The 23359-nt window shown below is 37.4% G+C and overlaps 1 protein-coding gene across 1 annotated transcript in view; it reads right to left on the bottom strand.

Annotated features, from left to right (window-relative positions):
- Positions 1-23359, bottom strand: part of ITGA1 (integrin subunit alpha 1) — a 161826-nt gene that overhangs the window by 15684 nt on the left and 122783 nt on the right. Inside the window, exons 16-26 of the mRNA XM_065905797.1 lie at positions 16320-16486; positions 14823-14959; positions 12862-12972; positions 10605-10814; positions 8621-8701; positions 8108-8184; positions 5021-5110; positions 3072-3174; positions 1322-1435; positions 1044-1148; positions 777-881 (exon numbers count right to left, since the gene is read on the bottom strand). Of these exons, the coding sequence (XP_065761869.1) occupies positions 777-881; positions 1044-1148; positions 1322-1435; positions 3072-3174; positions 5021-5110; positions 8108-8184; positions 8621-8701; positions 10605-10814; positions 12862-12972; positions 14823-14959; positions 16320-16486 (1300 nt within the window). The remainder of the gene's footprint in view (positions 1-776; positions 882-1043; positions 1149-1321; positions 1436-3071; positions 3175-5020; positions 5111-8107; positions 8185-8620; positions 8702-10604; positions 10815-12861; positions 12973-14822; positions 14960-16319; positions 16487-23359) is intronic.

The following is a 23359-nucleotide window of genomic DNA, read 5'->3' as shown; positions in this document are numbered from 1 at the left end:
ACTAATTTGTTTTAATTGGAGGCTAATTACTTTACAATATTGTGCCGGTTTTTGTCATACATTGACAAGAATCAGTCATGGGTGTACATGTGTCTCCCATCCTGACCCACCCTCCCACCTCCCGCCCATCCCATCCCTCAGGGCTGCCCCAGTGCACCGGCTCTGAGTGCCCTGTTTCATGCATCAAACTTGGACTGGTGATTTATTTCACATATGGTAATATACATGTTTCAATGCTATTCTCTCAAATCATCCCACCCTCACCTTCCCCGATTCTTTGTATCTTAACTGAGTTCTAAGGTATTAAGGAAAGTGCAAAGGAAAGAATAAGAGAAATTTTAAAAAAGCATATATATGAAAGGGGATCTTGGAAATAACTTAGTTACTAACAGACAAGGAAGTGAGTGAGTGAAAGTCACTCAGTCATGTCTGACTTATTTGCATCCCCATGGACTATAGTGTCCATGGAATTCTCCAGGCCAGAATATGGGAGTGGGTAGCTTTTCCCTTCTCTAGGGAATCTTCCCAACCCAGGGATTGAACCCAGGTCTCCTGCATTGCAGGCGGATTCTTTACCAGCTGAGCCACAAGGGAAGCCCAAGAGACAAGGAGAATGACATCCAAATAGTTGATTTAGTGGAGCTGAGGCTTGTATCACATTTGTATAGGCTTTCAGTCTTATGTTCTTTCTAAAGATGCACTCTGCTTTGTTTTATTAAGTGATGAATATTTGTTTATATTATTCAATTATTGCAGAGAACTATACAATCACTTACTTTTATAAAAGTTGGTTTCCATAAGATAAGTGAAACATTCACTTGGCTCGTGTCAGACGGAATCAGATTACATGTGATGGTGGCAAATTTACATGCACTGCAATCCTGTTTAAATGCCCAGAGATATAAATTAGTATTCATGCCATTTGATAAAAGATAGCATATTAAAAATATTCTACATCATAGTTATTTTTAGGTTGATATTGAATTTATTCACTTGGAAAGCATGAGGTAAAACGAGCACTTGTCTTGCTAATTTGAATTTACCAGAATGGTGCCTCGTTTGATATCTTCAGATTTGGATATCATCATTTTCTTCCCAGCGTGGATACCAAAAGGATCCTGAAGGTTACTGGGTATGCAGTTGGCATTCTAAGAAATAAAAACATGTCTTTTATCAGATGAGATATCAGAGGGAAAAATGACTTGGTACAATAATGTGAAGAATCTGTGAATCTGTGAATGATAGACATTGCCAACCATGAATGATCCCTCCTGGTAAGTGTGCAATATAGAAGCATAACTCTGACGCACACATGACTTACCTCGGAAGACGACCATCCACTTGGGTACAGTACAGGAAAACCATCCGATGTCACATTGGGAAATGAAATTGACAGTCTAAGTTCTGGCATTGGAAAATGCCCACTTTTTCTAATCTATAAGGAAAAAGAGAAAAAGAAACGTAACCTTTTTTTCTTTCAACAGCAAGTTTTCTGTCTTACATAGGATTTTGCTTCTTAATTGATTAATTAAGTTGTGTAATATTTTGAACCCCAAAATGAATGTAGAGGATTTTTTGGCACCGCACAGAGAATTGGCCTTTCCTGCTTCCTTCCTTCTTCCTTTTCTTCCTTGTTTGTGGAATTCTCTAATCTAGGAAAAGTAAATGGGCCTAGAAAAAACTGGTAGCCTATATTTCAAAAATTTATTCCAGAAGTAGAGTATCTGAGGCATTTCAGCAAAGGAAAGGGCACAAATAAAAACAATGAAATATTCTTGATAGTATACATTTATTTCCACTTTGTAAGAGGATTTCCTTTTTCATCATTGCCAATTCCCAGAGACACTGAGACCATCTTCGAACAATGCTGTGTGATTTCATTCTTCTGAATACAGATTTAAACCCATCATTTGAATTGGATGCTTTTTACTTGAGTAACAAAAACTTGAGTCTGTATCTGTAAGTAGGAATGACCTAAAATGACAGCCTGGCTCAACTCCATAATTACTTACTATAATGGTTAGGAAAAGTTTGTTATGAAGGGTTCAAAAATAAAAATAAAGGTTGTAATATAAAACATTATTTATGGAGGCATTAGTAGGAACACTGTAAGTTGTGGTATATATAACACGTATGAAATGTAGCAAGGAGCAGAATGAGTTACCAATTTATTTGTTGAGTAAAGGAAATAATTACCCAGACAATTTTTGAAATAGTCATGTTATTTTTTTAAAAGTGTTTTTCTAGTTATACTAAAAACTGCAAACAAAGTCTATGTGGTTATAGGTAGAGTCTATTTGGTTCCTTATTTTCTCTAGGAAGTCATTCTAACTAATTTGTGCCTTATAAGGAAATTAGAGCTCTGGGTCTTTTAAGTTGCTTGAAAGTATAATTATCATCAATTTAGATAAAATTATTTTAAGGCTTCCCTGGTGACTCACTGGTAAAGAATCTGCCTGCCACTGCAGGAGATACAGGTTTGATCCCTGGCCTGGGAAAATCCCACACGCGGTGGAGCAGCTAAGCCTGTGCGCCACAACGACAGAGCCGGTGCTCTAGAGCCCACGTGCTCCATGGCAAGCGAGAACCCAGGGCAATGAGAAGCCCCTGCACTGCAACTGGAGGGTAGCCCCCACTCTCTGCAACCAGAGGAAAGCCGGTGCAGCCACCAAGACCCAGCCCAGACAAAAATAAGACCCCGTGGACGGTAGCCCACCAGGCTCCCCGTCTATGGGCTTCTCCAGGCAAGAGTACTAGAGTGGGTAGCCATTCCCATCTCCAGGGGATCTTCCCTACCCATGGATCAAACCCAGGTCTCCTGCATTGCAGGCAGATTCTTTACCAGCTGAGCCACCAGGGAGCCCCTAAATAAAAAATTAAAACTATTTTAAGTTATAAATTTATTTTAATTTAAATAAATTATATACATGTAATTTAAAGAAATTATAAAGAAAAATATGCTGGAATAGATTAACTGTTGAACCAACATATTTGTATGTGTCTGTTAATGCTTTAACTTCTAAACTTACAAATACCTCTTTCACAACACTAATTTAGAGGTAATTTCTTACCAAGTAGAAGATATCAATTTCATTTCCAAGGTCCTCAGTAGAATTAATAACTTCAGGGACAGTCTCATTGGCCGCAATTGAAATATGGTATTCACTTGCAGAGCTTAAAAGAAGTAATTGGAAGAAGAAAAGTAAAATAAAACAAAGTGAAACTTTCACTTGACCTCACTTTTTCTTTCTATATACTAGGAACCCTGCAATAAGTACTTCAAGAGATTTCAAATCAAACACAAATTCTTTTACCCTGAAATCTAAAGTTAAATCTTTGAGGAGGATGAGAAAGATTACAATTTAATTCAATAGTTACCAATGCTTAAAATACTAAAACATGTATAATTTTTAAAGTAAAAGTTTGATTGGTAAGACATGAAATGTTTTCATGAATTTATTAATATCATCTACATTTAGTGAATAATCAGGCTAAAACTTGGTATTTTTAATAGTGATGAATTTAAATAGATTTTAACAATTTGTTAGCTTTTCACAATTTAAAGTCATGTATTTACTGTTAAAATCTTTTTCATAAAAGTTTCATAAAACTTTCAATCTTTTTCATAAAACTCCATGTTCTTTGGATGAACTTGGTAGAAGGACATGTAACATAAACATATTTAAAAGCAATACTTCAGTTTAGAGAAGACCAAAAATACATGTTTGCCAAAATTTGATTTTAAATAAGTGAAAAATTCTTGGGATAAGTGAGTGTACCAGAGAAATGAAAGTAAAAAAATAGAAAACAGTGAATAGAATTAAAGGTTAAGATATATATGCAAAATCTACATGTATATCCTACAATCCTTTCATTTTTGTGGCCTGTTATTAGTAAAACAAAGGTGCCATAGAAGATAAATTAATAACATGATAAGAGTCAGAATAAATGGCACAGAGTTTTGTACTTTTTGTACACGGCTCATATTTATTTAGCAAAAGTCTGGAGTCCTGCTCATGCAAGTTTACTAACATAATTGGTGTTTGGATAGCTCAGAAATTCTTACGAAAAAGGATGGTTTACGAATAAAGGAGGAAATAAATTTTATTGCTGTTTAGTCTTTAAGTTTGGCCATCTGATGCGAAGAGCTGACTCATTGGAAAAGATCCTGATGGTGGGAAAGACTGAAGGCAGGAGGAGAAGGGGATGACAGAGGATGAGATGGTGGGATGGCATCACTGACTCAGTGGACATGAGTCTGAGTAAACCCTGGGAGATGGTGAAGGACAGGGAAGCCTGCCGTGCTGCAGTCCAAGGTGTCGCAAAGAGTCGGATATGACTGAGCAACTGAACAAGAACAAGAAGTCGATAAGTTGTGTCTGACTCATTTGCAACCCCATGGACGACAGCCCACCAAGCTCTTCTGTCCATGGGATTTCCCAGGCAAGAGTACTGGAATGGGTTGCCATTTCCTCCTCCAGGGAATCTGTGTGACCCAGGGATTTAACCCACATCTCCTGCATCACAGGATTCTTTATCACTGAACCATCAGGAAAGCTCCTGAAGAAATAAATACCTCTTGTCAATAAATGATGATTTAATCTTGAATTTCCAGGATGGGCAGAAGAATCAGATCCCACACAATGAGAATAAGAGCCAAGAAATATGTTGGTGACCTCTATAGACACTGCCTTTCATGAAGGATTTCTGGGTCTTCAGCTTGCATTTAGGACTTAAGACTGGATAGCTAATGCAATTTGGTGTCAGTAGCAACTTACATTTCAGATTATTTACGATGCTGGTTCTTAATTTTTAGAGTGCACGAGAATCATCCAGAGGGTTTAACACAGATTTCTGGGCCCCCTCCCAGAATTTCTTATTCAGTATGTCTGGGGTGAGGTCAGAGAATCTGCCTCCCTAAGAAGCTCCCAGGTGATTCTGATACCCATGTTCAGGGACCACAAGCTGAGATCCACTGGGTTACAGCAAGGCATCAACCTGAAGTGTGGGGTTCTCCTACCTGGAAAACTGTAGTCCAACTTCATACTTTACAGGGATAGAAATGTTCACTTCATTATCAAAAAGGGTTTCAGGCGGCTCTTCACTGTCACTAGAAAACATAGCAGTCAGACAAATCATTAAACCGTTGGCTATTTAGAGACTTTTCTAAGCATTTGAATGAGAAGTTTATTTTGGTAACTAAATAAAGACACACACACAAAATAGACTTACTGATTTAAAAAGAAAATTCAGTGTGGAGAGGAAGATCAGAGATGCATATTGTTAAAAGACCCTAAGGTGATTCTCAAGTGCAGCGAGGGTTGAAAATGACACTGATTTTTGAAAATGACAAGGTTTTGCAAACTTCTATGTGAATAGTAAGTATTCTTGGGTCAAAGGTTAAATACACAGATTACTGGACTTTTCTCCCAAAACAATATGGATATAGTAGGCCCAAAGTAGGATTCATGAAGTTGTGTTTTTTTATCTAAATCACACAGGTGATTCTTATTTATCACAGATGAGGCCCCTGTGAAGAGATGTGCTCAGGAGTCCACAGCTCAGAATAAATCTAAAACCTTTGCCTTCTCACTTAACAGTCCTTTTATGCCTTGTACTTGGGCTTCCCTAGTGGCTCAGATAGTAAAGAATCCTCTTGCCATGAGGGAGACCTGGGTTCGATCCCTGGGTTGGGAAGATCCCCTGGAGAAGAGCATGGCAACCCACTCCAGTATTCTGGCCTGGAGAATCCCCTTGGACAGAGGAGCCTGGCGGGCTACACCCCATGGGGTCACAAAGAGTCAGACTCGACTGAGTGACTCTGCACAGCACAGCACATGCCTTGAACATGGTGCTTATTTGTTGAACACCTACTTTCCTCCCTGATTTTAGTTATCATTTCAATTATATATTATTTAAATGCATGCCTAGATAGGTATACACTTATATGTACATACACATATCTCATACTCTCCTGTATTAAGTAAAAAAGCATGGACAAACACTATAACAGGTACCAACGCTGGCTCTGGGGCCAGAGGGCCTGAGATTATTCTTGGATATTGACCTACTTTGGGACAGCTGTTTAGTCTCTCTGTGCCTCAGGCCTCAGTTTCTTCATCTATAAAATGGGAGTTTTATGACTAAATTCTTAATAAATAATAAGTGAGCAACAAGTGTAAAATGCTTAACATTGTGCCAAGGACATAGGGAATATTCAATAAGTATTAATTTTTATTATTATTATCATGTATACCCCTCTACCAAGTGACCAAGCGCCTAGCATTTTGTCTCACAAAATGGGCAATGGGCAATTTAATAATTGCTTATTCCCAAGTATATTACCAGCATGATATGAGTGATGGGGCAGTGAAGGCAGCTCCCTGTCTTGGGTTATAGACATATGTGTGACTGGGCTTTTGCTGTAAATGGCCCCTGCCTTTAACCCATTCCACACTGCAGCCCAGTTAATCTTTGAAAGAAACAGCTCTGTACATATGACTTCACCCCTCAAAAACATTTCATGGCCTGTTCAACTAAGAAAAGATGCTTCATTTCGAAATTCAATACTCACCATCCATGGTAAGATGTACATTCCCTGCTTATCTTCCATTATTCCTTTATGTATTCTCCTATATTGGCACTAAAATTGATTGCCCAATATTTCCCCAAATAGATCTAGTGGTCTCCCTTCGTGTTTTTGCTCAAGCTGTACATTTTCACTTGAAACATTCCATCTAACTACCCACCAACCTCTCTGAATTGCTACCCATTCTTGAAGGTCCTTCTTAATTATAACCTTCTTGATGAAGCTTTCTTGGGTTTTCATTGCCAAGTAGCTATAATTTCACCCTCCATTAAGTCTCCACACACAGCTTCTATTTCTTTAATAAAGTTTCCTTGTTTTACTCTGCATGATAATTAATTTAAATACTAGTCTCAGTCCCCTACTGTAACATTCACTTCATGAGGAGCTTCATGCGCTTATTTAAGTGACAAAGTCAGTATCTTGTCCACGTGGTGTGTGTGCTGTGTTTAGTCATTCAGTCCAGTCCAACTGTTTCCTGTCTGACTCTTTGTGACCCCATGGACTGTAGCCCACCAGGCTCCTCTGTCCATGGGATTCTCCCATGGACAAGAATACTGGAGTGGGTTGTCATGCCCTCCTCCAGGGTATCTTCCCAACCTAGGGATTGAACCCAGGTCTCCAACACTGCAGGCAGATTCTTTACCATCTGAGCCACCAGGGAAGCCCAAGAATATTGGAATAAATCGTCTATCCCTCTTTCAGGGGATCTTCCTGACCCAGGAATCCAACTGTGGTCTGCTGCATTTCAGGCGAATTCTTTACCAGCTGAGCTACCAGGGAAGGGCTATTTTGTCCATAGTAGAGCTCAAATAAGTATTTGCTAAATTGAACTGAATTGAGTATACAGAATTAACTCATCCATTAATTCATTTTCTCACTCTTTAACTTTACATTTATTTAGTAATTATTCAATTATTAGATTTTTTTTTTAAACTGGGAATAAGACAACAAATGATAAAAGTTTACCTCAAGTTGCTTATGGTCCAGTGTGTAGTTACTCTTAGAAAAAAGGTAAGTACTATTTCAATTTCATTATTAGACTTTTGCTATTTTTAGTTTGTGTATTGTCTATACCATCTTTGAGAAGCTTTGACTGATTTGAATAAAATTTATTAAACTACAAAAGGGTATCATAAAATTTTAAGTCTCTTTAATGATTCAGTTGACTTTGATGGGCAGTCTGTAAAAGTTTTTAAATTAGCAAAGCCTATAAAATTTTTAATGTATTTAAATGCAATTTGGCAGATATAAGTGATGTGTGATTACAACATGTTTTATGGCTCACAGAACCAGTGGTTTAACCCAATTAGGTTTATTATTTCTATTAAATGAAAATTTCTCTATTTTGCTAATTATTCATAAGGATGATTTTGTGAAGCAAAGGGGTTCACTGCCTTCTACTTCCACTGATTACATAAAAGTTGTAAGAAGTTCCAGTCAGTCTACAGAACATTTTAAATATATGAAAGAAATTATATGCAGGCATCCACATACACTCATGTACATACAGGGACCAACCTTGTTGCACTTAAATGAATGATCACATTTTCCATGAGATAAGATGTGTTAAACTGAAATAATATTTTGAATGTTACCTATAAAATAAAAATACCTTTAGTAACAGATAAGGAAGTAGAATTTTTGCATTAATTAAAGTATTAAATCATATAAATATTTTTCTTTTTAAAATAAAATTGCCTAAGTTTATTAATTAATAATGCAAATTTCATGAGCAAAGGAGAAGATATATGTGAAAACATCTTAACACACCAGAAAATGTTACATACAGATCCAACACTATCACATTATTATATCCCACCCATTGTTATTTTTTCATATTACCACTTTCTACCAGATCACAATCATAAACCTTGTAATTATGAAATGGTCATTATTAAAGTCTCTTTAAAACAGAAACTTCAAGTACCAGCAACCATCTAAACACATCCATTAGAAACACTTATATATTTGGTTTTGAGCATATTATTTTTTGTATCCAATTACCACATGTATTTTCTATAATCTGCTTACCATTTCTCCTTTTCTTAGGAAAGGATAGCCAACTTTACATGTGATATTATGATTGGATTCACAACTGTCTTTTTGGATAGCCTAGGAAGAGAAAGTAAACAGAATTAGATCAGATACGCAGGTGAAATACTTGAACTTGACTGAAATACTTGAATTGATTGAAATACTTGAGCTCAGATTTTCCCAGCTGTGCCTTAGCGGCTGCCTTGCTAAGATTTCGCAGCATAGTTTTTGGGAAAGTCTCAGCATTCTAAGATCACCTGTTCCACAGCTCAAGGAAATGTGAGGTGCTTACAGCACCTCAGTAAGGACAGGATCTTCCACTGAAAACCAGGAGGACTAACACCATCTGCCTCAGGGTGAGTAGGTGGCTGTAGGAAATCATCCACACCTACAGGATGACCACGTGGAAGTCTACAGTGAATGGTTGTCACTGAAGAAGTGGGTAAGAGCTTGAGCTCTGACCTGGGACCACCAGGATTTAAACTCTGAGGCCCACACTGTTAGCTTTATCTTCATCAGGACTCTTTTCTTCTCTGGGTCTGATTTTCCTTTTACCAGGGTTAGTCAAACTCTATCTCATCAAGTTGAAAATGCCTTTGAATGTTAGACTCACTAGTATTTTACATACAACAAAAAGGAAATAATAATGCCTCCTGTAAAATAAGCATATATATTGTAAAATGCAATTACAGAAGCATTTAAGTGTAAAAAAAAAGGGTTTATCTTAGAATCTCTGTAGTACAGTAACACCCTACTTGCAAAGGAATTAATGAGAATTAAATAAATAAAGCTTGTAGAACAGTGTCTGACACATGATTCAAGAAAAAACTATCATTATTAGGATTGTTATTGTAAATAAAAGTATTTAGATAGAGGCTTCATTGATTTCTCTGTCTCTCTGCCAAGGCCATGAAGTCAGTTGAAGAAGATACAGAGAGTGACTTTCAATACAGTCCTCTTTTCTCAGAAAAATTCAGGGGTACTATTTTCCTGGCATTGCTTTGCTCACTGAGATTTTTATTTAACATTCTTTACTGAATCTAAACTATGTGCCAGTAATATAGGATATAAGTCTATCTTAGTATCATGTTCCTGAGTGATGTCCTAATAAATTGGAGAAGGAAATGGCAACCCACTCCAGTACTCTTGGCTGGAGAATCCCTTGGACAGAGGAGCCTGGTGGGCTACAGTCCATAGGGTCACAGAGTTGGACACGACTGAGCAACTAACACACACACACACACACACACACACACACATGTCAGTGAAAATCTGAATTTACAGAACCTGGACAATTAAAGTTTTAGTATTATATATATTAAACATACTTGGTTTTAATATGAATCATATATAGTACTAACTCATATAAATATACACGGAATTTTAATTCAGGGGAGTTAATTCAGAGATCATAATTAAAAGCAAACTTCAAATTTGGAAGTATTAATTAATCCTGATAGAGCATCTTATGCAGCTGTATGTTATTGCCAAAATAATAATAATAAAAAAAACCCTTCTGTCATGACAATGAGACATAGTCATTTAATACAACTCCCTCACCAATGTAAGGATCGTGCATAGAAAATGGGGAATGGTATCTTGATTTTTATGCACATAAATGTTTTGTTATTGTTCAGCAAATGTACTGCTCCTTCTCTGCCCTTCTGTTAACCTCTGTCTATCTTAGTCTCAATTTCAGTGATGTAAGGCTTCTGTGAAGCCTACAGTTTTTGTACATCAGCTATCCTTTCTGGATATTGAATCCAAGAAGAGTCATACAACCTCTAAAGAAATACATCAAAACAAAAACTTTTTTTTAAAAAAAAAGTTTGGTCCTTTCATCATTAGTAAGTGCTAGTTTTGTACAAAATGCTTTCTAGTCTTCTAAAATCAATGTAATAAAAGTTACCCCAGTAGTATGAAAAGTAGGTTCAATGCATGATTATTACAAGAATAAATAAATATAAAAGTAAAGGTTTACCTCAATTCCTGAAAAAATTAGATTTGGAGAATAATTCACTATGGTTCTGGTGTTATAGGCACTGTCCTTTTTATTTTTGACTGTGAGGCTAACGTTGAACTTATCATTGTGGGACTTGACAATAAGCAGGCCCTTTTCTGTGGTGGATACATCCAAGGCAAGGTCTGAGACACATTTTTCCTTGTTTCCACAGTCTTTGGCAAAGGGAATCTGAAATAGTCACAGAAAAGCAATTTTTCAAAATTTAGCTAGGCATTATTGAAAATTACCTATGAACTTGCATAAAAGAAATGACATATTTCCAAAATAAGCAGGTCATAAAGAGAACAGATTTCACTGCAGAAATCATAAGGAATTTTTATAGTTGTTCCTATAATTTATAGGGGAAAATAATAATTTTTACTTTTGGCTATAAATTTTTCCAGTCTTTTAAGGAATGCACAGTTTTCACAGATGTTTTTCACTGGCTTTCATCTGCCAGAACTGAACAGTTTCAAAGAAATGTCAAGTACTCCAGGATCCAAAGTTATGAGAGAACACTGTAACACTCAAATCTGATCATGAGATTTTCTGTTTAAAAGAATCAAATACTTAAGATCATAATAGCTTCAGTCAAGCAGGTAGAAAAAGATCAAGCCACCTAACTGGGCACTTTCCTTGACTCCTCTTCTTCATTCAGCCCCTCCCCCTTATCCAACCCATCACCAAGAACCATCCACTCTTCTCTGTTCTAAATATCTTCCACACCTCCTTGCCTCTGCATTTCCACCTGTATCTCTAGCCAGCTCTTCTTACTTGCTCCCCTGAACTAAAGTAACAATTCCCTGACTGGTCTTCCATACCCACTCTTGATTCCCTCCAAACTTTTCCACCTTGCAGCTGAAGTAATTCTTCAAAGAACCCCCCAAAATCCAGTGCTATCACCAAACCAACTAAAGCCATCAAGAGCATTCCTCGGCTCTTCAGGAACAATTAAAGTCTGCGCAGTGTCACAAAGTCCTGGTGATCTGGCTTCTGCCTGTGCCTCCTGTCTCATCTCACATCACCTTCTGTCCTTGCTCTTCAGCTTCAGCAGCACTAGTAAGCTTACTGAGCTTCTTTTATGTCTCTGAAACTTGGCATGTATCCCTCTTCCTGGAACACTGCCTTCTCCACTCCTCTAATAAGATGGAAAAATCTTCCTGTGCTTCAGGTCTCAACTGCAGTGGCCTAAGTTCCAGGGAGGGTTGGGAAGATCCCCTGGAGAAGGGAACATCTACCCACTCCAGTATTCTGGCCTGGAGAATTCCATGGACTATATAGTCCATGGGGTCACAAAGATTCGGACACAACTGAGTGACTTTCACTTTTCACTTTCTAATCCTTGATACTTCAGTGTAGCAGAAGTTCCCTTTGAGCTCTGAAATTCTCCTCCAGGGCATGTCCTGTAACGACTGCCTAATACTTGTTTCCTAGGTTAGAACTGCAAGTTCTGATGCCTGAAACATGAAAGACACCAGTAAATATAATTGTAAGGAAGGAAGGGAAAGCAGAAGATAGGTGCAGGGGAAAATGAATTTCCCATCTCAACTCCACTAGTTGGAGAAGGTAACGGCAACCCACTCCAGTATTCTTGTCTGGAAAACCCCACGGGCAGAGGAGCCCTGGTGGTCCATGGGGTCACAAAGAATCAGATATGCCTGAATGACTAACAAACTCCATCAGTGCCACACTCACAATCTCAGCGATCAGACAGTAGTCTGAACTTGGAAGCATAAACTAGATGAGCACAGTTTAGTCTCTTCCTCTGTCTTCCACTGTTGGGGTATTGGTGAGCCCAGCAGGAAGCATACATCACATTTCCATTCTACAAGTTTTACAAAGTGGTCCTCCGGAAGGCCTGAGATTGGTGAGTACTGCTGATGACCTATTTAGTTACCTGTGGCCTAAGCCTGGCTCTGTAGGAGGACCCCCATTATACTCAAACCATGTCCTGGAACCCAGTGTTCATTGGTAATAAAGGGGAGTTCCAGTTGGCCAACCCATGTCTTTCTTTTAATTGCTCCTAAATTCAGAAAAGATAAAAATAGGTGTCATTTGTTAGTTCCCTTAAACTCCAGCAAAAGGAAGAAGAATTGAGAAAAGTTTATAAAAATCTAATGTTTTTAAAAAAAATTAATTGCTTTAGGCTTATGTGTGTGCATCTGTTTATATGTTTCAGGTTTTTTTCCTAATATATTCATAAATAGGCATTCTAAATTTTAAAAATCTGACTTACATATTCATGTACTGAATTTGGTAGAGAATCATCAAGAACAGGCCCATTTTCTGGATCGGTAAGATTAAAATCCAAAGTTATTCTCACAGAGTCCCGAAAGTCATGCTTGTCCTAGAGGTCAAAACACAGAATATGTTATTGGCATCATATTTCTTGGGCCCTGTGATGGCTTTCTCCTTCTGCCTTGACAAGGGACACTTCTGGAACACAGAGGCTTCTGACTATGACCAGCTGACTCAACGTCCAGCTTCTCAGATGGGCCTGCTGGAATGATGGATAGGTTGTACTTGGCCATGTCACGATGTACAGCTCCAAGCTACTTGCATAACAATATCGTTTCTCTTGAGACTTTGAGCTAAAAAACACTATGTAATACTTCTAGGAACATCTCTCAACTTCAAGAGAGCAATCCTTCTTTAAACTGAGTTGCATTTCTTTAATATGATATATACCTTGAGTTGTAAGAATTTTATAATGTAAAAGGATATGAAAATAATATGGATGTGATCAATATTGCTTTTATTACCATCAGTGACAGCCATCATTTATGGCATGGCCAGAATTATGAGTTTTATACACATTATTGAGAATTATTTCAACAATCTTCCAAGACACAAAGTAATTACAATCTTTATTTTACAGATAAATAAAACTGAGTCTCTAAGAGACTAAACCACTTTGTCAAAACTACTCAGAATGTAGGGAAGCTGGGCTAGAAATTCCCTCCTAGTTGACTCCATAACAAACGTTAAAGTATCCATCAAAATCCAGAAGTATTTTGGAAATTTTGAAACTAGTTCATTCCTTTCAATACCAGTGCCTAGATATAGCTAGATGCTAAATTTTTGGAGAAATACATACAACAGTGAGTAGGGTGGAGACACTGCCAAATCTGGTTTCACACCTTTTCAAATTTTATCCAAGTCCTAACTCCTAAAGTTTCAATTCTAATGAAGCAAATAGGAAATTAACTCCATTTTTATTTTTCTCACCATAGATTGAATTCAATATTGACCAAAAATGCTTATCTTGATATATGTCATGAGGAATATTAACTTGAAAATTACTGAGGAAGAATAAACATGGCACACCAGCTTGCATATCTTCTGTCACTTTCCTGTCCCTGACTACAACATTTTCAAAATATGAAACATGAATACATCAGGAATAATGAAATAAGTCAGAAGTGGGGGCAAATAGACTTATTTCATTTAAAATTCCAAGATCATGTTCAAGTCTCTAAGTTTCAGTCTCCATTACTAACATCAGGGTTTTCTCAGTACATCTGTTCTGCTTTCCTTTTTCTTTAGTGTCACATACATTTTAAGAGACTCTTGCTCCACGTTCACAGTGATGCAATAAAATACATTTCAAATGGTTCAAACTGGCTTAGCAGCCGTCTCTAGAGGTTAATAATTTGCTTTCCAAGGCTCCCTCATCCACTAAAATAGAAACAGGTAGCATAAAGCTTACAGATGACGGAAAATGCCAGATATTTTTCCTTCAGTCTAGAGTCAAAGAGTGAAACATATAGTTCAATGGACAAAAACAGACCCCAGAAAGCATAAGGCCCAACAGCTCCCCCTCAGGGCATTTAACCACTTAGCCACAATTGACGGACAAAGCCTACAAAAGGTCATTCATGCTTTCAAGTTGAAAGAATGAATGAATGAAATGAATAAATGAATGAAATACAAGATCTCTATCAACTGGTGCACCGTGCCTTTTACTGTTCCTTAATATATGGATGTCTGATAGCATACAGAAGGAATATGAAAGATAGCTTTATGAAATATATTTGGAAATTAGAAAATCAGATCTGTGATTTTCTAAGAAAAGTGAACAAAGTTTAATTCATGATTTGCACTTTGAAGTAAACGTAAGATTGACTGACTTGAAATAAGGCATCTCTATTTTATTTTGATCCGGAATAAGTCAGCTATTATATATGATTTACTTGCCAACATGTAGAAGGAATGCTTAGTGCATTCTGACTCTCGAACTGTGATGTTTCTTTGAATCTTCCTCTCTTGAGTTCCAGAGAAAAAACTCCGTGATATCTGTCTTAGAGAATCTAATGTGACACGGTACTGCATATCTATAAAAATAAACAAAGAATAATTGGCAGACATGTTCATTTGGGGTTATTATCATATGACCCAGCTCATTAATATTATAGAAAAATCTCTAGAGCAACCAGTCAACACAAGTTATTCAGCATATTCACACTACTGTAGTATAATGGTATTTGCAGTGATGGAAGATAATCTTGAGGAACTCTAAAGAACTCTCCAAGTTTGCAAGGCTTTTAATGTTTAATTACACTTATTTTAAAATGTATATGTATGTGTACACACACCTACCTACATACCACCTAATTTCTTGACCCGTGGGTATGTTTACTGGGTTTTCACTTAGCTTTTTTTTTTTTTATTTAGAAATGTTAGACCCCTGTTTAGAATATTGACTATGTTGTATTTCAACAGAAGCAAAAATATACATAAATGATATTTTTAACTTATATTAAAAAAGATGCCATTTTTGACTATTCAAAGGATATAATAAAATAAGCTAAATAAATAAAAGTTTAATAAAATAAGCATACCACAATAAGGAAAACAAGTTAGGCCTTATACTTTATATGAAGGCAACAATCTTTCTTATTTCCTTGCTTAATTACTATATAAAAGTAAGACAAATAATGTTGCATATGATAATGTAAGTCATTATTTTACATTCCTATACCTCATTTATCTTCCAGTCAGAGGTCTACTGCAGATCATAAATAGGCACATGTAGTGTAAACTAAGAAAAATAGATTTTAAGGATTAATCATTTTTCTCATTCTACTTAGTTTACTTTAGTTTGCAGACTAAACTGCTATTGGGCAGCCAATGATCTTCACAGTTTTGGCTCCAACATGTTTCAGTATCATTAAAAACTGCTTTAGGAATTGTAGAATTTAGGCAAAAAAGGGATACCCAGGCTGATGTAATGTGCCTGAGAACACACATGGGATCTGTTTGACCCTAAAAAGCAAGGGTCGCCTTCTGATTGGAGCAGAGATCTCAGGAAGGTGGGGGCATTCAGGTCCTTTGTAATATCAGTCTTACTGCAGAGAGCCCAGTCTTCAACTCCGCCTTAGAATTGGTGTCTTTCTCTTTCTCTAGTACTTGATTGTTCAGAGTAATTAGGAGAGCCAGAGGAGAAATACGGAAGCCAACTATGGAAGGCAACCAAATATAAGTATGTAGTTTCTGCTCCAGAATTTACAGGTTCCATAACCCATTCCTTCTACACTAGAATTTTTTTCAAGGTTCAGTATGTTCACAGAGGCAAATGTGATGCAAGATTCCTATCACTGAGGGGAAGACACTATCTTACTGGATTCATCCTGTGGGGGCAATAGAAAACAATGTCCTCCTGCTCCAAAGTACTTCTGTACGTATGACACTTACCAGCTTCATAAACCATGTTTTCTTTGGACTTCAATTTCACATTGAAACACACCGTGGCATTTATGCACACTGTTTCCTTTCCCTCCACACGGCAGTTTTTCTTTTGAATATTCACTTTATTGGGTTCAAAATTCATGGTCACTTTAACAACAGCCACATCTCGAGACCTGCAAACGCATAAGCCATGAGGGATCACTACTTATTTTTACATTTAATGCATGCATCCTTTTGGGAGTGCAAAGTGAGTCATCCGAGATGATTCTTCTTTGTATGCAGCATAGGTTCTCAGGATGCCTTTCTCTCATGAAGCTTTGATACAGAAGAGATTGTATCTGACGTTCTGAAGACACCCTGGTTAATCTGGAACCAAGTTAGGCATTGGGTTCTGAAGGGTGACAGAATATGTCACCCTAAAATATAGGAGTTTGGGACACACCATTGCAAAGCATGTCACTTTGGTATACTGATCATTTGAACTGCAGGCACTTAAAATGCAACAAATGCTGAGAGACTTTCTCAGAACTCCAATTAACTACCTAAAGATGCATCCTCTAAAGAGAACTCAGTTGTCATAAATCCTTTCCCAGGAGTGTCATCAACCAGAGAAGACTGACTTGTCACAGAAGAGGAGGCTGGAGGGGACACCACACCCAGACAAACTTTGTTACAAACTGTTTTACCTCCCATCTATTCTTTTAAGGGCCTATTCATCTTTCCTAAAAATCATTTATTTTCCCTAAGAGGCCTACATCTCCCTTTCCTTTCCCTATTAAGATAAATTTTAAGTGTGAATTCTAAGCTACCTCAGAGAGTTATTCAATATCTCCCATGTATACATGAGGTATATGTGTTCTAATAAACTTCTGGGTATTTTCTGGTTTTTGTTTGTTTTAGTTTTTTTTTCTGTTAATCTGTCTTTGATTATAGAAGTCTCAGCCAGGAAATCAGAAAGGTACAAGGAAAATTAATTTTCATTCCCTACAATTGATAGGCCAAGGAACTGTGATTTGCTATGATAGAAAAGAGATGAAATCAAGTGGCCAGGTGCAAACTCAGAACCAAAACCATATTTCAGCACCCTGAGTTTGTTCCCGACCTGGGAAGAGCCTAGAGGACCCCTGGACAACTTTGTTGCACTCTAATACTTGTCTGTTCTTCTTGTAGGGTCAGCCCTGCTCCTGTTTCCGGGAAAGAGAAGCAGAATAGCACGAGAAGTACTGTGCTATTTATTATTATATACATGCCATTTATTATTCATTTACATTTTAAATTAACTTTCATAACAAGACATATTATTTTCTCTGCTTTATATGTAACCAAGACTTTGAGAGATTATTTTGTCAGAAGCTGTCCAGGGATTTAAACTAGGATTTAAACCCAGTCTTTCTAATTCCAATGCCCGGTGATTTCCACTAATCCAAAGTGAGAAGGCAGTAATCCAAAATTAGGCAAAGAGAGTATATGGAGCCTGAGGTCAACGCTTTAGAATGCAGCCAGTATAACTGTTAAATACATTTATCTGGCTTCTGCTTTGCAATCAGACTGGCTCTTAGAATCTGCCTGCCAATGTAGGAAATGTGGGATCAATCCCTGGTCGGTAAGATGCCCTGGAGAAAGGAATGGAAACCCACTCCAGTATTTTTGCCCGGAGAATCCCTTTGGACAGAGGAGCCTGGTGAGCTACAGTCCATGGGTTGCAAAAGAGTCAGACACGACTTAGCAACTAAACAACAACGATCTTGTGAATACATAGGACTCTGTTAATGTTTTTGCATGTAAAAAAATTATATTTTTTTTCTCGTAAAAATATTTACCCATAGAAAATAGGAAAACATAAAAAAAGAAACAAAATACAAATCAGTTGTAATTCTATCACCCAGCACTAATCACCATTCAAATACATATATATAGAGATAGATAGATAAACACACATATGCATATACAAACACTGGCCCAGATATATACATAAGCATACCTACTTAAAAATATTATAAGCAACTTTCCAATATTTCTGTTTTTTTGAGAACATTAGGAGAGTCCCAGGGACTGAGGAGCCTGGTGGGCTGCCATCTATGGGGTTGCACACAGTCGGACACGATTGAAGCGACTTAGCAGCAGCAGCAGCATACTAGTCCAACAAATGCATGAACCATAATCTATTTATTCAAACTTCTCTTATTGGATATGTATCTTAACTCCTTAAAAAAATCTAAAACCTATAGCACTATGATTATTCTAAAGATCATATATATCTAATCATAGACTGTACCTTTAAAAAATTTTCAGTTCAGTTGCTCAGTCATGTCCGACTCTTTGTGACCCCATGGACTGCAGCATGACAGGCCTCCCTATCCATTACCAACTCCTGGAGCTTGCTCAAACTCATGTCCATTGAGTCGGTGATGTCATCCAGCCATCTCATCCTCTGTCTTCCCCTTCTCCTCCCACCTTCAATCTTTCCCAGCATCAGGGTCTTTTCAAATAAGTCAGTTCTTTGCATCAGGTGGCCAAAGTATCAGAGTTTCAGCTTTGGCATCAGTCCTTCCAATGAATATTCAGGACTGATTTCCTTTAGGATTGATTGGTTTGATCTCCTTGCAATCCAAGGGACTCTCAAGAGTCTTCTCTATCATCACAGTTTAAAAGCATCAATTCTTCTGCACTTAGCTTTCTTTATATTCCAACTCTCATATCCATACATGACTATTGGAAAAACCATAGCTTTGACTAGATGGACTTTCGTTGGCAAAGTAAAGTCTCTGCTTTTTTAATATGCTGTCTAGGTTGGTCATAGTTTTTCTTCCAAGGAGCAAGCATCTTTTAATTTCATGTCTCCAGTCACCATCTGCAGTGATTTTGGAGCACCCCAAAATAAAGTCTCTCACTGTTTCTACTGTTTCCCCATCTATTTTGCCATGAAGTGATGGGACCAGATGCCATGATCTTAGTTTTCTGAATGTTGAGTTTTAAGCCAACTTTTTCACTCTCCTCTTTCACTTTCATCAAGAGGCTCTTTAGTTCTTCTTTGCTTTCTGCCATAAGGGTGGTGTCATCTGCATATCTGTGGTTATTGATATTTCTCCCTGCAATCTTAATTCCAGCTTGTGCTTCATCCAGCCTGGCATTTCGCCTGATGTACTCTGCATATAAGTTATATAAGCAGGGTGACATTATAGAGCCTTGACATACTCCTTTCCTGATTTGGAACCAGTCTATTGTTCCATGTCCAGTTCTAACTGTTGCTTTTTGACCTGTATACAGATTCCTCAGGAGGCAGGTCAGGTAGTCTGGTATTCCCATCTCTTGAAGAATTTTCCACACAGATGTGGAAACACAGCTGTTTGTTGTGTTTGTTGTGACCCACACAGTCAAAGGCTTTGGCATAGTCAATAAAGCAGTAGATGTTTTTCTGGAACTCTTAGTTTTTTCAACGATCCAGTGAATGTTGGCAATTTGATCTCTGGTTCCTCAGCCTTTTCCAAATCCAGCTTGAACATCTGCAAGTTCACGGTTCACATATTGTTGAAGCCTGGCTTAGAGAATTTTGAGCATTACTTTGCTAGCCTATGAGATGAATGCAATTGTGCAGTAGTTTGAACATTCTTTAGCATTGCCTTTCTTTGGGATTGGAATGAAAACTGACCTTTTCCAGTCCTGTGGCCACTGCTGAGTTTTCTAAATATGCTGGCATATTGAGTGCAGCACTTTGATAGCATCATCTTTTAGAAACTGAAATAACTCAGCTGGAATTCTATCACCTCCACTAGCTTTGTTTGTAGTGATGCATCCGAAGGCCCACTTGACTTCTCATTCCAGGATGTCTGACTCTAGGTGAGTGATCACACCATCGTGGTTATCTGGGTCCTGAAGATCTTTTGTATGGTTCTCCTGTTGTATTCTTGCCACCTCTTAACATCTTCTGCTTCTGTTAGGTCCATACCATTTCTGCCCTTTATCGAACCCATCTTTGCATGAAATGTTCCCTTGGTATCTCTAATTTTCTTGACGAGATCTCTAGTCTTTCCCATTCTATTTTTTTCTTCTATATCTTTGCATTGATGACCGAGGAAGGATCTTATCTCTCCTTGCTATTCTTTTTTTTTTTTTTTCCTTGCTATTCTTTGGAACTCTGCATTCAAATGGGTATATCTTTCCTTTTCTCCTTTACCTTTAGCTTCTCTTCTTTTCTCAGCTACATATAAGCCCTCCTCAGACAACCATTTTGCCTTTTTGCATTTCTTTTCTTGGGGATGGTCTTCATCACTGCCTCCTGTACAATGTCAGGAACCTCTCTGTCCATAGTTTTTCAGGCACTCTGCCTATCAGATCTAATCCCTGTCACTTCCACTGTATAATTGTAAGGGATTTGATTTAGGTCATACCTGAATGGTCTAGTGGTATTCCCTACTTTCTTCAATTTAAGTATGAATTTTGCAATAAGGGGGTAAAATTTTTAAAAAAGAACATATTAAGACTTTTTATTTATTTATTTATTTTCTTTTATTTTTATTAGTTGGAGACTAATTACTTTACAATATTGTAGTGGTTTTTGCCATACATTGACATGAATCAGCCATGGATTTACATGTGTTCCCCATCCTGATCACCCCTCCCACCTCCCTCCCCATCCCATCCCTCTGGGTCTTCCCAGTGCACAAGGCCCGAGCATTTGTCTCATGCATCCAACCTGGGCTGGTGATCTGTTTCACCCTTGATAGTATACTTGTTTCAATTCTATTCTCTCAGAATATCCCACCCTTGCCTTCTCCCACAGAGTCCAAAAGTCTGTTCTGTACGTCTGTATATCTTTTTCTGTTTTGCATATAGGGTTAGCATTACCATCTTTTTAAATTCCATATATATGCGTTAGTATACTGTATTGGTCTTTATCTTTCTGGCTTACTTCACTCTGTATAATGGGCTCCAGTTTCATCCATCTCATTAGAACTGATTCAAATGCATTCTTTTTAATGGCTGAGTAATATTCCATGGTGTATATGTACCACAGCTTCCTTATCCATTCGTCTGCTGATGGGCATCTAGGTTGCTTCCATGCCCTGGCTATTATAAACAGTGCTGCGATGAACATTATGGGGCACGTGTCTCTTTCAGATCTGGTTTCCTCAGTGTGTATTCCTAGAAGTGAGATCGCTGGGTCATATGGCAGTTCTATTTCCAGTTTTTTAAGGAATCTCCACACTGTTTTCCATAGTGGCTGTACTAGTTTGCATTCCCACCAACAGTGTAAGAGGGTTCCCTTTTCTCCACAGCCTCTCTAGCATTTATTGCTTGTAGACTTTTGGATAGCAGCCATCCTGACTGGCATGTAATGGTACCTTGTTGTGGTTTTGATTTGCATTTCTCTGATAATGAGTGATGTTGATCATCTTTTCATGTGTTTGTTAGCCATCTGTATGTCTTCTTTGGAGAAATGTCTGTTTAGTTCTTTGGCCCATTTTTTGATTGGGTCATTTATTTTTCTGGAATTGAGCTTCAGGAGTTGCTTGTATATTTTTGAGATTAATCCTTTGTCTGTTTCTTCATTTGCTATTATTTTCTCCCATTCTGAGGGCTGTCTTTTCACCTTGCCTATAGTTTCCTTTGTTGTGCAAAAGCTTTTAAGTTTAATTAGGTCCTGTTTGTTTATTTTTGCTTTTATTTCCAATATTCTGGGAGGTGGGTCATAGAGGATCCTGCTCTGATCTATGCCGGGGAGTGTTTTGCCTATGTTCTCCTCTAGAAGTTTTATAGTTTCTGGTCTTACATTTAGATCTTTAATCCATTTTGAGTTTATTTTTGTGTATGGTGTTAGAAAGTATTCTAATTTCATCCTTTTACAAGTGGTTGACCAGTTTTCCCAGCACCACTTGTTAAAGAGGTTGTCTTTTTTCCATTGTATATTCTTGCCTCCTTTGTCGAAGATAAGGTGTCCATAGGTTCGTGGATTTATCTCTGGGCTTTCTATTCTGTTCCATTGATCTATATTTCTGTCTTTGTGCCATTACCGTACTGTCTTGATGACTGTGGCTTTGTAGTAGAGCCTGAAGTCAGGCAGGTTGATTCCTCCAGTTCCATTCTTCTTTCTCAAGATTACTTTGGCTATTCGAGGTTTTTTGTATTTTCATAAAAATTATGAAATTATTTGTTCTAGTTCTGTGAAGAATACCGTTGGTAGCTTGATAGGGATTGCATTGAATCTATAGATTACTTTGGGTAGTGTACTCATTTTTACAATATTGATTCTTCCAATCCATGAACGCGGTATAGTTCTCCATCTATTTGTGTCTTCTTTGATTTCTTTCATCAGTGTTTTATAGTTTTCTATGTATAGGTCTTTTGTTTCTTTAGGTAGATATACTCCTAAGTATTTTACTCTTTTTGTTGCAATGGTGAATGGTATTGTTTCCTTAATTTCTCTTTCTGTTTTCTCATTGTTAGTGTATAGGAATGCAAGGGATTTCTGTGTGTTAATTTTATATCCTGCAACTTGACTATATTCGTTGATTAGCTCTAGTAATTTTCTGGTAGAGTCTTTAGGGTTTTCTATGTAGAGGATCATGTCACCTGCAAGCAGTGAGAGTTTCACTTCTTCTTTTCCTATCTGGATTCCTTTTACTTCTTTTTCTGCTCTGATTGCTGTGGCCAACACTTCCAAAACTATGTTGAATAGTAGTGGTGAGACTGGGTACCCTTGTCTTGTTCCTGATTTTAGGGGAAATGCTTTCAATTTTTCACCATTGAGGGTAATGCTTGCTGTATGTTTGTCATATATAGCTTTTATTATGTTGAGGTATGTTCCTTCTAATCCTGCTTTCTGGAGATTTTTTTTTTTTTTATCATAAATGGATGTTGAATTTTGTCAAAGGCTTTCTCTGCATCTATTGAGATAATCATATGGTTTTAATCTTTCAATTTGTTAATGTGGTGTATTACATTGATTGATTTGCGGATATTAAAGAATCCTTGCATTCCTGGGATAAAGCCCACTTGGTGATGATGTATGATCTTTTTAATATGTTGCTGGATTCTGTTTGCTAGAG

The sequence above is a fragment of the Muntiacus reevesi genome, chromosome 14, assembly GCF_963930625.1.
Source record: "Muntiacus reevesi chromosome 14, mMunRee1.1, whole genome shotgun sequence".
In the NCBI taxonomy this organism is placed as follows: domain Eukaryota; kingdom Metazoa; phylum Chordata; class Mammalia; order Artiodactyla; family Cervidae; genus Muntiacus; species Muntiacus reevesi.
Note: the sequence above shows the minus strand (reverse complement) of the source record. Positions and strands in the feature narration are given on the sequence as shown.